The following is a 14,075-nucleotide window of genomic DNA, read 5'->3' on the forward strand; positions in this document are numbered from 1 at the left end:
CTAAACAATCCCCGGCCATGCATACATAGGCAGATGGTAATTATTGTAGTTCAGATAACTGAGGATGCTTTCCTCCACCCGTCTCTTGTAGATATTTTGCTGAAAGAACCTTTTCAGGTATTTCTTTGGTTTCTCAGAAAGAATGAGTTCGCCATCCACTATCTGATGAACTACCTGTTCCAGTGATGGAAGGCCATCCACCTGTAAAACAGAGGAATAAGCTGAAAGAGAGGCATTGACTTGACAAAACATGATGGGCAGGCCTAGCAACACTAGCTTCTATTGTGATAAAAAGGCAGGGTGGATACACACCAATATTTCCAAACAGCATTAGAGAAACAAATAAATGTAACAGAATTCAATGGTTTGTACAACTAGATGGACTTAGGTCAGCAACAGTCTTCAAGGCTCGGGCACCAGATAAATTAGGATTTGTTGATATTAGGTCGCTCGTTTGAGGCAGCCAACTAAGCCTGCCTTTCACCCTTCATTCTCCCTGGCAACAAATATAGAGACAGCTGGTCACCACATTCCTTGGATGAGGAAAGGGGTGTTTGGTGGCAATAGCTATCAGGAACGCAGTGGAGGGATTATCACACTGTGGCAGTGTGGTGTCACTAATGGCTCAAAGGACACTTTGATAAGACCATAAATTCAGGTGTTAATTTGATCTTTTGGTCTGAAAATTCTCACCTATTTAGAGTTCAAAAGGTGTCTGTGTGTGTACAGACAGATATATGTACAATGTGTGTACAAAGTCTGACAACTGTCTTGGGCAAGAAACAACAATTTCAGTATTTGAACTTCTTAGAAATTGAATTTCCAGATACACTTCTGGTGCTCAGATAGTTCAGAATGGTATATGTTTTTAAATGTCAAATTTGCAAGCAACGTGTGGCCTGATTTTCCAGTCAACCCCAGCTGCCATCTGAAAACCAGGTTAGAAGTTCTTATTGAAGACAAGTGCCTTTGCTTGGAAAGCTCATACTGCATGTGTACTATACAGTTTTCTATTAATACTTTAACAGCTGGGGCTAGATTCACAAAAGGTGCCTAACTGCCACTTTAGGTGCCTAAATCCCAGAATCTGGCCTGACTGATTCACAAAATCCCTGCTCAACTACCACTGAACCTTGTAGGAGCCTAAACTCACTTGGCGCCTAAAGTTTCGTGATAAACGTTCCCTCGGCACCTATTTTTCTCCATCTGTGCATGCACACTACAGCTCTGCTCTAGATGTCTGGACTCTTCAGCCCCAGAGCAGTGCATGAACTGGGGGAAGATAAGTGTTCCTCTGCTTACCTTGTCTGTGGGGCCCCATCTGTAAAGCATACTAAGAACTTGCCTACCAAATCAGGCCTCTATATGCGAGCTTACATAAAATGGCTTAGGGAGGACTTCCCTCATAACTTTTAGCCCCATGGTTGAAGTATTCATCTGGGAGTTGACTCTTCACCTTAGGGGGAAAGATGGCATTTGAACAGGTATCTGCAACCTCTTAGGTGAGTACTCTAACTACTGGGCTAGAGGATATTCTGATGTGAATCTCCCTGAGTCTCTCCTGTTGAAGTTGTTCTTATGGAGAAATAATGAAAGAATCACTGGACCAGAGAGAGCACACACAAGCATGAAGAATAACTCTGGAGCCTGGTGGTCAGAGCACACACCTGAAAGGTGGAAGACTTAGGATCAAGTCTCCCACCTCCAATTACTTTTAAAATTATTTATTCACAGTGCAGCAGCTTCAACAGGAGAGACTGAGGAAACCCAACACCAGAATATCCCATAGCTCAGTGATAAGGGCTTGCACCTGAGATGTGGCAGAGTCCTGTTCAAATCCCTTTGAAGTGGGGGATTCCCACATCTCAGGTGAGTACCCTGACTGCTGGGCTTAAAGTTATGAGGGATGTTCTGTATTCTCCCCTCCCCTTCCAGCTTCTTGTACAATCAACGTAAGTGCCTAACTCCAGGACAGGGTGTGCAGCTGAGAAACCCAAGCAGAAGGAGGTGCTTCTCTAGATTTAGGTTCTAAATTTGCTGAGAAGGGCGGGGCTTAGGACACATGGCATCTCCCATTGGCTAGTTTAGGCAAGAGCCACCCAGCATGCCGGCTTTTGTGAATCCATTCTGAGGCATCTTCTCCCTTCTTTCATGGGAAGCCTAGGTGCCAAACCCAGGTAGTGAATCCCAGCAATTTTCTAGCTGCCCTTCATGTTAAATCTGTAATAGCATCACCAGGCTTCAGTTTTTGTGTGTATCTAGCCGTGTATGGAGGTGCAAAAACTCATCTCTATCATCTGCAAGTCTGCGTAGCTGGAGCACCGCATGTTGAAATAAATACATGTTTGGGATCCTACAAAATGGGTAAATATTCAAAGCATGATCAGCTTTTGAAGAGGAACAACATCCTGTGCAAGAGACTCCTCAAATAAATACAATTTTATGGTTCCGAATTTAAACACAAGTTCACAGACATAGTTCACACAATGATTCTAACTTGGCTCTTATGCATGTCTTAGTTTCTCTTACGGTATGTCTTGTTACATTTTAATTGAGTTCCATTTTCTATGGTAATCATAACTTAAAATTCCTGACTTTTGTAGTTTACATTCTCAACTCAACTGGGGGGAGGGATAGCTCAGTGGTTTGAGCATTGGCCTGCTAAACCCAGGGTTGTGAGCTCAATCCTTGAGGTGGCCACTTAGGGATCTGGGGCAAAATCAGTATTTAGTCCTGCTAGTGAAGGCAGGGGGCTGGACTTGATGACCTTTCAGGGTCCCTTCCAGTTCTATGAGATAGGTATATCTCCATAACTATAACAGTGCTCGTTAAACATTTTTACTTATTATGTTACTTATTTTTTGCATTTATTTGAATTAACATTCAACTGCAATATGAGCAACAGTAAAGGTCCTGGTCCTCCTGCTCCCAAATTATATAATGACAATTTAAAAGACACTTTTGATATATTCCAAGGGTGCATTATGTATTTATTAAGCACTCGACAGCATGCTCAGTGCTTACAAACAGACATAGAAGATACATATTTACTAAACCTAGTGTTTCTAAATATCAAAATCTGTGTGAAGGGAATTAGAATAAAAATAGACAAATGTGCATTTACCCTGTCAGATATAGTACCTGATCTCGTAAACCCTTTCTCATGTGAGTAATCCTGATTCACAGGAGTAGTCCCAGTGATCTCAACAGGATTACTTGCGTGTGTGTGTCAGGACTAACTCACATAGAGACAGCTTGCATGACTGAGTCAGTAATCCTGAAATATGTAAGACACCATTTCCAGGCTGTCCATAAACAATAATACAGATATTACATAAGAGATAAGTTCACATTACAATACAGGAAGCTCCGCTGAAACAGGGCAGAAAATCACTATCTTCAGGCACAAGTTTTTGGTTAGAATTTCATTTTCTGTTCTTTATAAGTTGTTTTCAAGGAAATCTAAAAATAATACTTCACTTAAGTACTCTTCATATTATAACAACAGAAGAGACAATACTATCTAGCACCTTTGTATTTTATTTTAACCTTTCCTAGGGACTAGGGTGATGTTACCTCAATACATAGTTAACAATTTTGTATGGTAAGCGCAGCAATCCATTAAAAAGTAGTGCAGCAATATAGAATTTCGATATGTAAAACAGAAGCGAAGGAGGTACGTGGAGGGATATGGTAGAACGGCACTAAACCACCCACTAGGCAGCAGCAAGCTTTAGACTAGAAAAAAAATTCTGTTTACAACTTTGTGTCTTTTGGGACTGATCCAAAGTCCACTGAATCAAGTGGCAGCCTGTTCATTGGCTTCAGTGGGCTTTGAATCAGACACTTGGGGAGGAAAAATAGAGAAATTACTATGAATTTATGCTCAGGTCAACAGTGCAAATGACATTAAGACGTTTGTTAATTTCTCCCCACCCCTATATTTGGGAATTTCATTTATCATTGAAAAGCCCTTTTGTGTTACTTTATCAACTAGGTAGCTTGTGCCCATGGGTATTTATAGAAAGATTTACAGCTCACAGGATCTGAAATTTTAGGACGGCATGTACAGTGCTTTTATATCACTACACAGAAAAATGAACGAAACTGTATGGAAAGCAGTATTAACTAAAGAAATGGAAATTCCATGTCTCAGTAGCAAGTTTGCACTAAAAAACACATAAGTGGTATAAAAATCCTGCATAGGAAAATGGAGCAACATAAACAATGAAAAAACCTTACCAGCAACTTGGAGATTTGTAAAAATAACTAAAATAAGCAATTTCCAGTATTTACTGAATCTCCCTTATGCTGCTTAGACTCTATGTCTATTTAGGCTTTCCAAAGTGAGTAATTAAACAGAAAAAAAGTGAAACTTAAGGCAGAAGATGGGAGCAAAAAACCTAAGTGCTCAACAATAACAAATGACTCCAATAATAAAATGCAATTGCTAGTCATTTTTCTTACCTGGCTGGATATTAGGATTTGGCGCAGTTCTTTCTTAAGATCAATAAACCGATCGTGATAGATGGCCATGGACCAAGGTTCCCTGAAATAGCTGGTTGAAAAAGAAGAAATTTAGTTATCCAGTGAACCTCTCATTAACCACTAATAAAGTATTTACCTGCTTTTTTGCTTTTATAAATTACAGTTCTGGACCCATCATGATCGTTTGTTCATAAAATGCCTCCCGTAACAGCATGGTCAATCAATTCTTTTAATGGATGTTCCTGATGTACAGCCAGCTTCAGTAATTACATTTAAAGTGGCTTAATTCAGAGCTGTGGCAAGACCCAGTGAAGAATCCTGATTTTATCAGAATTTAAAAGCCTGAAGACCTGTAAAGAACGGTGTCTCCATTATCTGTCCTCATTTGAGAAAAGCAGATTGCAGGATTAACTGAACTCCTGCATAAACAAATTAAATTTGTGTAGACAATGACACAAATGTTGTTCATCATTAAGGTTTCTGGATTAATAAAGGCCAGAAAAACAGGCCACCACAGTGTTGCAATATGTTCTTTCCACTAGTGCACTGAAGCTAAATTGAATCTATCTTAAGAGGAACTATCTTAACATTTATATTATATCTATTGATAGAAAGCATTCATTACACTTTTTCTGTGAAAAGTTAGAAAAATGTAAGTATCTATTTATCGTAAGGCCATAACGAGATATATAATTAGATACCGTAAATGCAGCTAGAGGCAACTGGATGACACAGAAAATTGCTGGTTAGTTCTATTTCCTATATAACGAAAAATAATTGTTGTTGTGTCAATAATCTGTAGATTACACAAGGTATATTCTCTGCTTGATGTGTGTATGCAATTCTCATTAATGTTAATGGAAGTTAAAAGGACCCACTGAAGAAAGAATAGGACTAAAAGAATCAGTGTGATTTATTATTAAACTGGGTATCAGCTAAATAGAGCCTGATCCTGCAAACACTTATGCAAATCCTTAGCTTTGCTCATTTCAGTCATCTCACTGATGTTAAACTTGTGCATGTTTGCAAGATCATGACCATAGTCCTTAGACATGAACAGTGTCATTGGAAGCTTGTAGTCTATTCACATCAATGGGATTGTTCTCATGAATAAGCAATATTGCATGTGTAAATCTGATGGGATTTGGCCTGATGTCCTTTCAATAAATATATTCATTTCTAGAATAAAAACTCAAATTACATAATTTTAATGACAGTTTCCACAGAAAACCAGCATTCAGTTTCTTTCTAAAAGGAAGCCAACCTTTTAAAAATGTTGAATTGTGATATTTCCTATCAGCAACTTTTCTATAAATAAAAGCTTCATTGGACTTCAGATATTAATGACTCAATCAACACCACAGCATGTAACTAACAGAGCTGTGCCAATTCTTCACCATACCCATCCACTTGTGTGTTATACCCCCATCTCGTTCCCTCCATTTGCTTCTTTAGATGGTAAGCCCTCTGGATAATGGCTTGTCTCTTTTCTGTGTTTGTACAGCACCCAGCACAACAAGGCCTCAAACAGAATGAAGGACATTTCCACAATATAAATATTTACTGCCACTGCTACTCATCTTTACCTTTCCATGTTGACAGACATAGGAGCATCTCGCTGCACACTGCTAGCACATTACCAAGACTGATTTCATCTCTATATTTGGGTCCAAAATCTTACAAAAGCTGAACTCAGCTCTAAGAGCCGCTTTTAAAAACGTACTTTAAAATGTATTTATCATATCCCTATAAGATACATAGATAGAAATGAACAGTTCCCCAAAACATTTTAACTAACTCATCTCAAAACATTTTTCATTTAATGTCAACAGTTAGATGGCAAAGCAAGATAGGAGGGGCACAAGAAAAAGATATACCAAGATAATTAAAGATGCTCACATTACACTGACATGCACTGCCAAAATCCATGGCCCTATTGCCATAAATTTTTCCTGTATTTTCACTTGGCATCTTAGTTTTAGTTGTGCAATTACTACTGGTAAATCTGTTTTAACAGAGAAACATCTATTGGGCAAGAAATAGTTTATAGATCTGAGCACCAACCTGGGAGCCTGGAATTCCCACGTTTTAATTCTGTCCCTGACACTGATTTCATCTTGTGATTGAAGCTAGTCTTTTAAACACCCTGCCTTTATGAAACTGCTTACCTACTTCACTGAGATGTTATGAGGATTAAATGACATGTGTACAATGCTTTGAGGATACTGAGTATTATTGTTATTATTACTAGTTCAGCTGATATCATCTTCGGGTATTCAGACTTTTACAGTTCATCACAGCATTCCCAGATTTGGGAGTTTAAGGCCTGAAATTTTTCACCAATCTACAGTATTTGGCTCAAATAAAAGTGTGTTTACTCTGGAAGTGGACAATTTCTTGTGTATATTTTCAAGCCTGGTTGTACAGGAGTTACCAATAACCAGCTATTTAATACAAAATTTCCTTTACCTCATTTCAAATAGAGAAATGCAACCATCACAGAGTGTTTTAATATATAAGCAGCTCTCTTCCCTTTCTGGCAGTGCATATTTATTCTTAAGACAGAATCACCTTTCTAACAACCATATTTGGATTTACTCTCTCAAGCTACAACAACACATGTTCCATTAAATTGAAGTTTAATAATGAAAAAGATTCACTTGAAGCCAAACCAACAAGTTGACTTTCTGAGGCTCATTTTAAATTTTATTACCACTTCAACAGTAGTCCCTAAGGGCAAGCTGTAGAAAGCTTGAAAGTATAATGCTCTTCAGTGTACAAGATGAACCTGGCATGCTACCAACAGAGGCTCAGAGGCTCCTCAACTATCATGAGAACAGCATCTGCCACATGTGTTTGCACCATTTAGTCTTTCATAACCTGCCAAAATGATCAAGCTAAATATGTACAATGTTTGCCAGGGGCATAACCGATTTTAAAACTTGGTTACTTCTTAAGGGGGGATCCCCTGCTGGTAGACTTTTATATCTACAGAAGCTATCATTGGAAGGCATTTGTAACTAGATGGGGTGAAATGGTCTCCTTTTGAAGACAATATGTGACATCCTTTTTGTTGCTAGGAAGCTGTTCTCTCCTTTCATTGACAAACAATACATAAAGTCTGTTCTGCCTCAACTGTGATGTGTAGCCTATATTAGATGAAGGGGAGAAAAAAGAAAATTATCTAGTGGCATCCTATGCAAAAGGAGCTGAATCTTTTTAATTTAGAGGGGGACACACGATAAAAATGAGCAGATAAAGTTGGCCAATCCTGGGAAATAAAAATGTGGTATCTCTGAAATCTGCATGTAAATGGATTCCCATCCAAAACCCATCTATTTTTATTCTCCAGACTCTTATTTAATGTACTGCTATACACCACTTTCAGAGGACAATGTTTTTTTCAAACATTATAAAGCAGCACTAGTTCTCTGATGCTTACTGGTACTTAAAAAAAAGAAAGAAAGAAAGAAAGAAAGAAAGAAAGAAAGAAAGAAAGAAGAGGACAACACACTGACCCTTATCCACACTTGCACCACTTAAGTCATCCACACCATCCAAGACATCAGATCTTTCCTTGGATGTGAACATGTAAAAAAAAGATCTAAAGACTTTGAAAGTTGTGAGGTACTTTTACACTGAGAATGCCAAGCTCAGCATCCACAACAAGAAACCATGAAAGAAAGGGTTAATGAGAACTTTATCACATCAAAAAAGTCCCATGACATCTGAGTAATGGGCAACAGTAGTGAACGATGAAAAAAGAGAATAGTACTACAGGTCTCTCGACAGAGCCCATATTCTGCCAGGCACAGGTTATGAGCCATTTAGGCATACTCCTATAAAGAATATAGACATGACACTTATTTTTACCACCCACTGTAGCACTGAAAGCTGAGCCCTTCTTTCAGGAAAATTAAACCAATCACACCTCCACCTCAATCCCACCATAAATTGTTAAAGATCTGTCCAAAATGAGCAGTCGTGCAGAGCAGATAGTACAATGTTGTCACATCTTGTGATTTTTATCATGGATTTTGTGATAGTTTGTGTTTCTCTTTGTCTCAGCTGCTGGACTTCCATGAGTGTGGAAGAATCCTAGCTTTCATTAAATAAGTAAATAAAAAAAGGAAATTAGCCATCATAGTTGTAGAGAAAAGCTTGAAAATATGATCCAAGTGTACTATAAAGACTCAAAAAAAGGTAAATAAAAAGAACCCAATATTTATTATATTTTAAAATCTCATGATTTTTAAGCCAATCTGTGTGTGTGTCTGTGTCCCAACTTATCGTTTTTTAACATTAATGTTTTAAGGCTATGTAGATTTTCTTAATATGAGATAGCCTCTCCTTTTTCACATGCTTCAATGAACAGTAGTACATTTAACAACGTTGGCATTTAAAGTGTCATCATTGGCATCTGAGTTAGCACCGACTGTAATGAATGCGGCAGTTCATACTTCAGAGTAATAGTTTCAGACTCCTTGGCAAACACTGCTGCACACTTGGGTCATGCTTTCAAGGTTTTCTTCACAACCACAACAGATAAAAATGTACTTAAAAAAAAGCAAGCAAGCAAGCTTGGATTTTGGAGGACAGCTGAGAGGACCCTTTGTCCCCCAAGCTGGCTTGTCTTTGGGGTGCACCCTACACTTTGGGTATTGTTGACTTACTGACTCATTAACTACCCAGGAAAAATCTCTTTCTGCTGGTGAGTTTATTAAATGATCTGAATTTTGAGTCTGTTGAGACAGTTTTTTTTCTAGAACAGAATCATGTTAATATAATTTAAACAAATGTAGAAAACAACCTGTATAGATAAATACTAGGAGATTTCTACCATTGCTATATTGCCTTATGCTACCAATTTATAGGCTTTGCTCTGAGATGAGACCAAGGAGTGTGTGTGGTGACGGCTGGTGGCTTTTCAAAGGCACAAAGCGTAGGTAGGCCCTCAGTTCCTGCTGAGAATCAATGGGGTCTGGGCACCTAACTGCCCTTTGAAAATCTCGGCACAAGTTACCAGTATGCTTGCAGCTAGAGTTATTTATCCATGGTGATAGCGAGTCCTCTCTTGGCGTTCAGTTGTCTACTTAAAAAAAGCTTTTATAATAGCAGCAATAATAAAACCAAATTAAAGTAAAGAACAAGTGTCTGTTATTTTCTTATTCCTACTCCTGCTCTCCCCACTCTTCCCTCCCCCCAGTTTCCCACACACCCAATTCTCTTTATTTCAGAATCCCAACAAATTTATCAATCAGGACAAATTTGTCTGGGTGTATTTGGGTGTCATAATTCACTCTCTAAATCAGCAGAATTAGTTTGGATCTTTGACTGTTGACTTTCATATCTTGATAAAACAGTCTCATTGGAAGAATCTCATGTTTAAGCTGTGAATCAACCATTACTACAATAAAATGCCCCTTTTTAGAGTCAGCCACAACAGTATGGTTCACTAAGCACTTGACCAAACTCCACTGAACTCTATGGGAGTCTTTCCACTGACTTCAGTGGGCTGAGGATCAGGCCCTAAATATTCTCAACTTCCTCACCTAGCACTCCAAGTACACCAATATATAGATGACTGGCACATCAGCGCCCCAAACTCTGAGGTTATTAATGTACTTTGGTGTACTTTTCCTCTATTTAAATTGGGATTAAGGAGCAACACAGAAAAATCCATATTTCAACCAACTCAGGCATTGCTCTTCAGAGGAGCCATTTTGGATTCTAGTATAAGTTCTGCCTCTCTTCCTTATTTCTAGTGTGAGAGCACCTACAGAATCCAATGATGGCTGGGAAGCCATTGTGCGAGGCACTGTCCAAATACAGAATAAAAAAGGATATCTGCCTTGAACATCTTACAGTCTAAATATGCCACAAGTGGGTTTAACCAATGATGGGCTGTGTGGGGGTCTGGGGGTGTCCCTCCATGCTAGCTTTGCACTTTAGATCAGCTCAGCTTCAAGGCTGCTATAGTTTACATTGGCCACTCACACCAACTTTATGCAGTCCGCCAGATAGAGAGTCCGTGCAGGGTAGGACTGTTGTTCCATTTTGGAGCTCACAGAACCAGCCAGCATAACAGAAATAGAAGTTTACAGTAGGTGCAGTTCCTGGGTGGTAACGTTTAATGCCCACAGCACTGGGCGTGGCTGCCTATACAGAGTGCAATGCAGTGGACTGCCAAGCAAGATTTTTTTAAAAAATTTTTTTTTGACAAAAATTGGATTTTTGAAATACAGTAAATATGCAAAACCTGGCCGATACTATCAGGTACATCTTGGAGATACTATATCAGTTCTCAAATGTTCAGAATTTGAAATAACCCAAAATATTCCAAGCAATTTTCCTCACCTGTTTAGATGCCTTAAGCCAATAATTATGCTGTACCATTTATGGAAACCATTGCTGTTCTGACATGCAGCTTTTCAAGATTGGCAAGGCTTGATCTAGGAGGTGGGATGTAGCCAGGTGAATACTAGTGGGTCTGCCAGACCCTTCTCACTGGTGCTGGTGGAAAGTAACCCCCCCCTCCAAATGTTGGAGTCTGCCATCACTCTTATACACTCTGCTTCCTACACTTCCCATTGTTATCACCGGACATTTGGTACGACAAACACCTGTGCTATCGCAACAAATCTTGGCCTGAATTGACTGACACATGTGGCCATTATTCATACAGGCTGGCCAGCTCATACTGGCTCCAATTTAAATTGTGATTATTAAGTATAAAATAGCTCGACCTGCACATGGAAATAGCAAATTTCACGTGAGACCACTGCAGGGGAAATTTTATTGTGCTCAAAAGTCATTTGATTGCCTTTGTGGTGAAAGATATTTTCTAGAAATCAAGTCTCTTTTTTTTATTCTAGTGACTGCTCAAAGTATTCAGCACTACTGCAATGTGTTTAAAGATAATGAGCACATTACGAGCTACCAGGGGCGCTAGAGTAATTTGTACAGTGGAGGTGCTGAGAGCCGTTGAACCAAACTGTAAACCCTGTATATGATGGAAACCACTTCCAGCCAGGGGGTGTGGTAGCACCCCTAGTTTCAGCACCTATGGAAGCTACGTTGTAGACTTTTGCTTGGGAGCTTTTGTTAGTCTCATCAAGACATTACTTAGAACCTCTACAGTCTAGCTATAGGGTTGGCAAAGTTTTAGGTATGGCCATGGAGTCATTGGCACTTAGCTGAAGAACAGCTGCATGGAAAGATGGAAACTCACAATGTCCATAACTTCACCCTTCATCAAGGTGACTGCCCTACTATCATCAAGATCATAGAATCATAGAATATCAGGTTGGAAGGGACCTCGGAAGGTCATCTAGTCCAACCCCCTGCTCAAAGCAGGACCAATCCCCAACTAAATCATGAATCATAAAGATGGATCATAGTGTCCTTCTGCATTCGTTGTAGTTATTCAAATAGCTACAGCTGCTAAAAATGCTCATCCAGAGCTGGTGTCTATCCCATCAGAAGACTGTGATGGGTGTCTCATCCCATCAGAAGACACAGAAGACTGTGTCTTATCCCATCAGACTCTAGGCTTAAATATTGTAGCTCATTTCTGACCCTTCAAGAATTTCCAATGGTTTAGAATGCAGCAGCCCAGCTATTCAGCAACATATCACTTGTTATTATCTTTCGGATGACGTATGCAGCTCTATTTAATCTGAAGCATTGTATTAGATCCATAGGTTATCATTATGTTGCCCCCGAGCTATGTATGTTTTCACATTGACTATGTGCTATATTTAAATAGTTAAAGCCTTTGCTCAGTTGCAAGGACATTTAAGAAGTGCAAGAGGAAAATTCTTATTCTGTCACAGAAAACATGGGCAAGTTTTATATGACATTTAGACATGTACAACTATGTGCCTAACTTGAACATGTAATGGCCATAACTGCAGATGCACACAGGACATATGTGTATGCAAATGGCCATTTCTGGTCATTTCTACACACAGTTATGTGTTACTCAGGTGCAGTCACATTAATTAAGTGTGCAGGATGTGTGTGCAATTTTGAAAATCTGGTCCTATAAATTTACTGAAAATCACATCTTCAGCAGCCAGTGCTGATCAGAATGATGGAAATGGTGTTACAACAAGTAGTGACATCAAAGGCAGCTGAAAATAAAAACTCTGATCAAGATCTAGACTCAGAGACAGTCTGCATGAATAGAAAATAATGGAAGCTTGTAATGGTGACACATTAGATACAGATTTTTGGTCTGTGAAAAATGACAAGTGACAATCATGGGGAAAAAAATCATGTTCCCTATATGCTGAGAACAACCAGCCTCTCTCCACACAGTAAAGGTTGGTTAAGATGGTAGAGTATTATTTATGACTATCCAAACAAAGGATTTAGCAACTACCTTCCAAAAGACGTCTTATTTTCAATGGAAGACAACTTTTTAAAAAACTTGCTAACGAACACCACACCCAAAAGTAAAAAAAGACCATTGTAAAAAGTACTCAAAAAGTCAACCCTGCTGGAAATAAATAGCAGGGTTACTGACGCTGATGTTGCTGGGCTTGTGGCATTGCGACTGCAATTTAATTGACTGAAACTGAAGTTATTCAGTGAATCATATAGGTGGAAAAGGGAGGGAGAGAGAGACTGACTTGTGAGATGCTGAATTACAATGAGATTGTGATGAGACCAGAAAATGAAATTCACAGTAAAGAAAACAACACTGAAAATTTGCTACCAACCCCAGATGATTTAAATGAGATAAAAAGCTATATTGCATGGCTAGGCAAACAATAATATTAAATTGTGTATATAAATTTTTTAAACTGTTTTTGTAATTTTTTTTACAGGGCTTATAACTTATTTACAACCGCGGAACAAGAAAACAGAAGTACATTACAGCAGAACCACTGCAGGAGGACTGTTTAATTCCTTGCACAAAAACACTACTTACTGAACATTTATTTATCAATGTGTTTCAGGTATTCCCTGGATAATTCAGTTATTTGGGATTCTGCTAGGGTGACCAGGTGTCTGGTTTTGGACCGGCACACCCGGTCGAAAAGGGATCCTGGTGACTCCAGTCAGCATCGCTGACCGGGCGCTTGACTGTCCGGTTTGCAGCGCCGTGCAGCGGGGCTGGCAGGCTCTCTGCTAGCCACCACGCCGCGCGGCTCCCGGGTCAGGAAGCAGCCGGCATGTCTGGCTCCTAGCCTAAGGGGCTGCCGGGGGGGTCCACGTACTGCCCTGCCCCCACCCACAGGTGCAGCTCCCACTGGCTGGGTCAGGGCAGGGGAGGAACTAGCACGACTTGTGAGCGTTCAGCAGACGGCTGTTGAGGGGTTGCGTGGCATGCATCTCTTCCGCTGCTGGCCAGCCCTCTTCTCCTCGTGCTCCTCTCGTGGCTGGGCTCGAGCTGCGGCGCGTTTGTCGCCCCATCGCTGGCACCCGGGAGTTGGAGGTATGTGTATCCCTGTCTCCAAGTGCTGGGAAGGGGACTGCACTCCCATCCCCCTCACTGCATCCTCCCCGTCCCAACCCCCCTGCACCTGCATCCCCCATCACTGCATCCCTCCTCGTCCCAACCCCCCCCCCGCCCCCAT

General features: G+C 40.0%; 1 protein-coding gene across 1 annotated transcript in view; it reads right to left on the reverse strand.

Moving 5' to 3' along the window:
* CFAP61 (cilia and flagella associated protein 61) overlaps window positions 1–14,075 on the reverse strand; it is a 180,859-nt gene continuing 166,784 nt past the window's right edge. The window contains exons 25-26 of the mRNA XM_024206984.2: window positions 4,468–4,558; window positions 1–201 (exon numbers count right to left, since the gene is read on the reverse strand). Of these exons, the coding sequence (XP_024062752.2) occupies window positions 1–201; window positions 4,468–4,558 (292 nt within the window). The remainder of the gene's footprint in view (window positions 202–4,467; window positions 4,559–14,075) is intronic.

Source organism: Terrapene carolina, unplaced genomic scaffold (assembly GCF_002925995.2).
Source record: "Terrapene carolina triunguis isolate 2854851 unplaced genomic scaffold, T_m_triunguis-2.0 Scaffold132, whole genome shotgun sequence".
Taxonomy (NCBI): domain Eukaryota; kingdom Metazoa; phylum Chordata; order Testudines; family Emydidae; genus Terrapene; species Terrapene triunguis.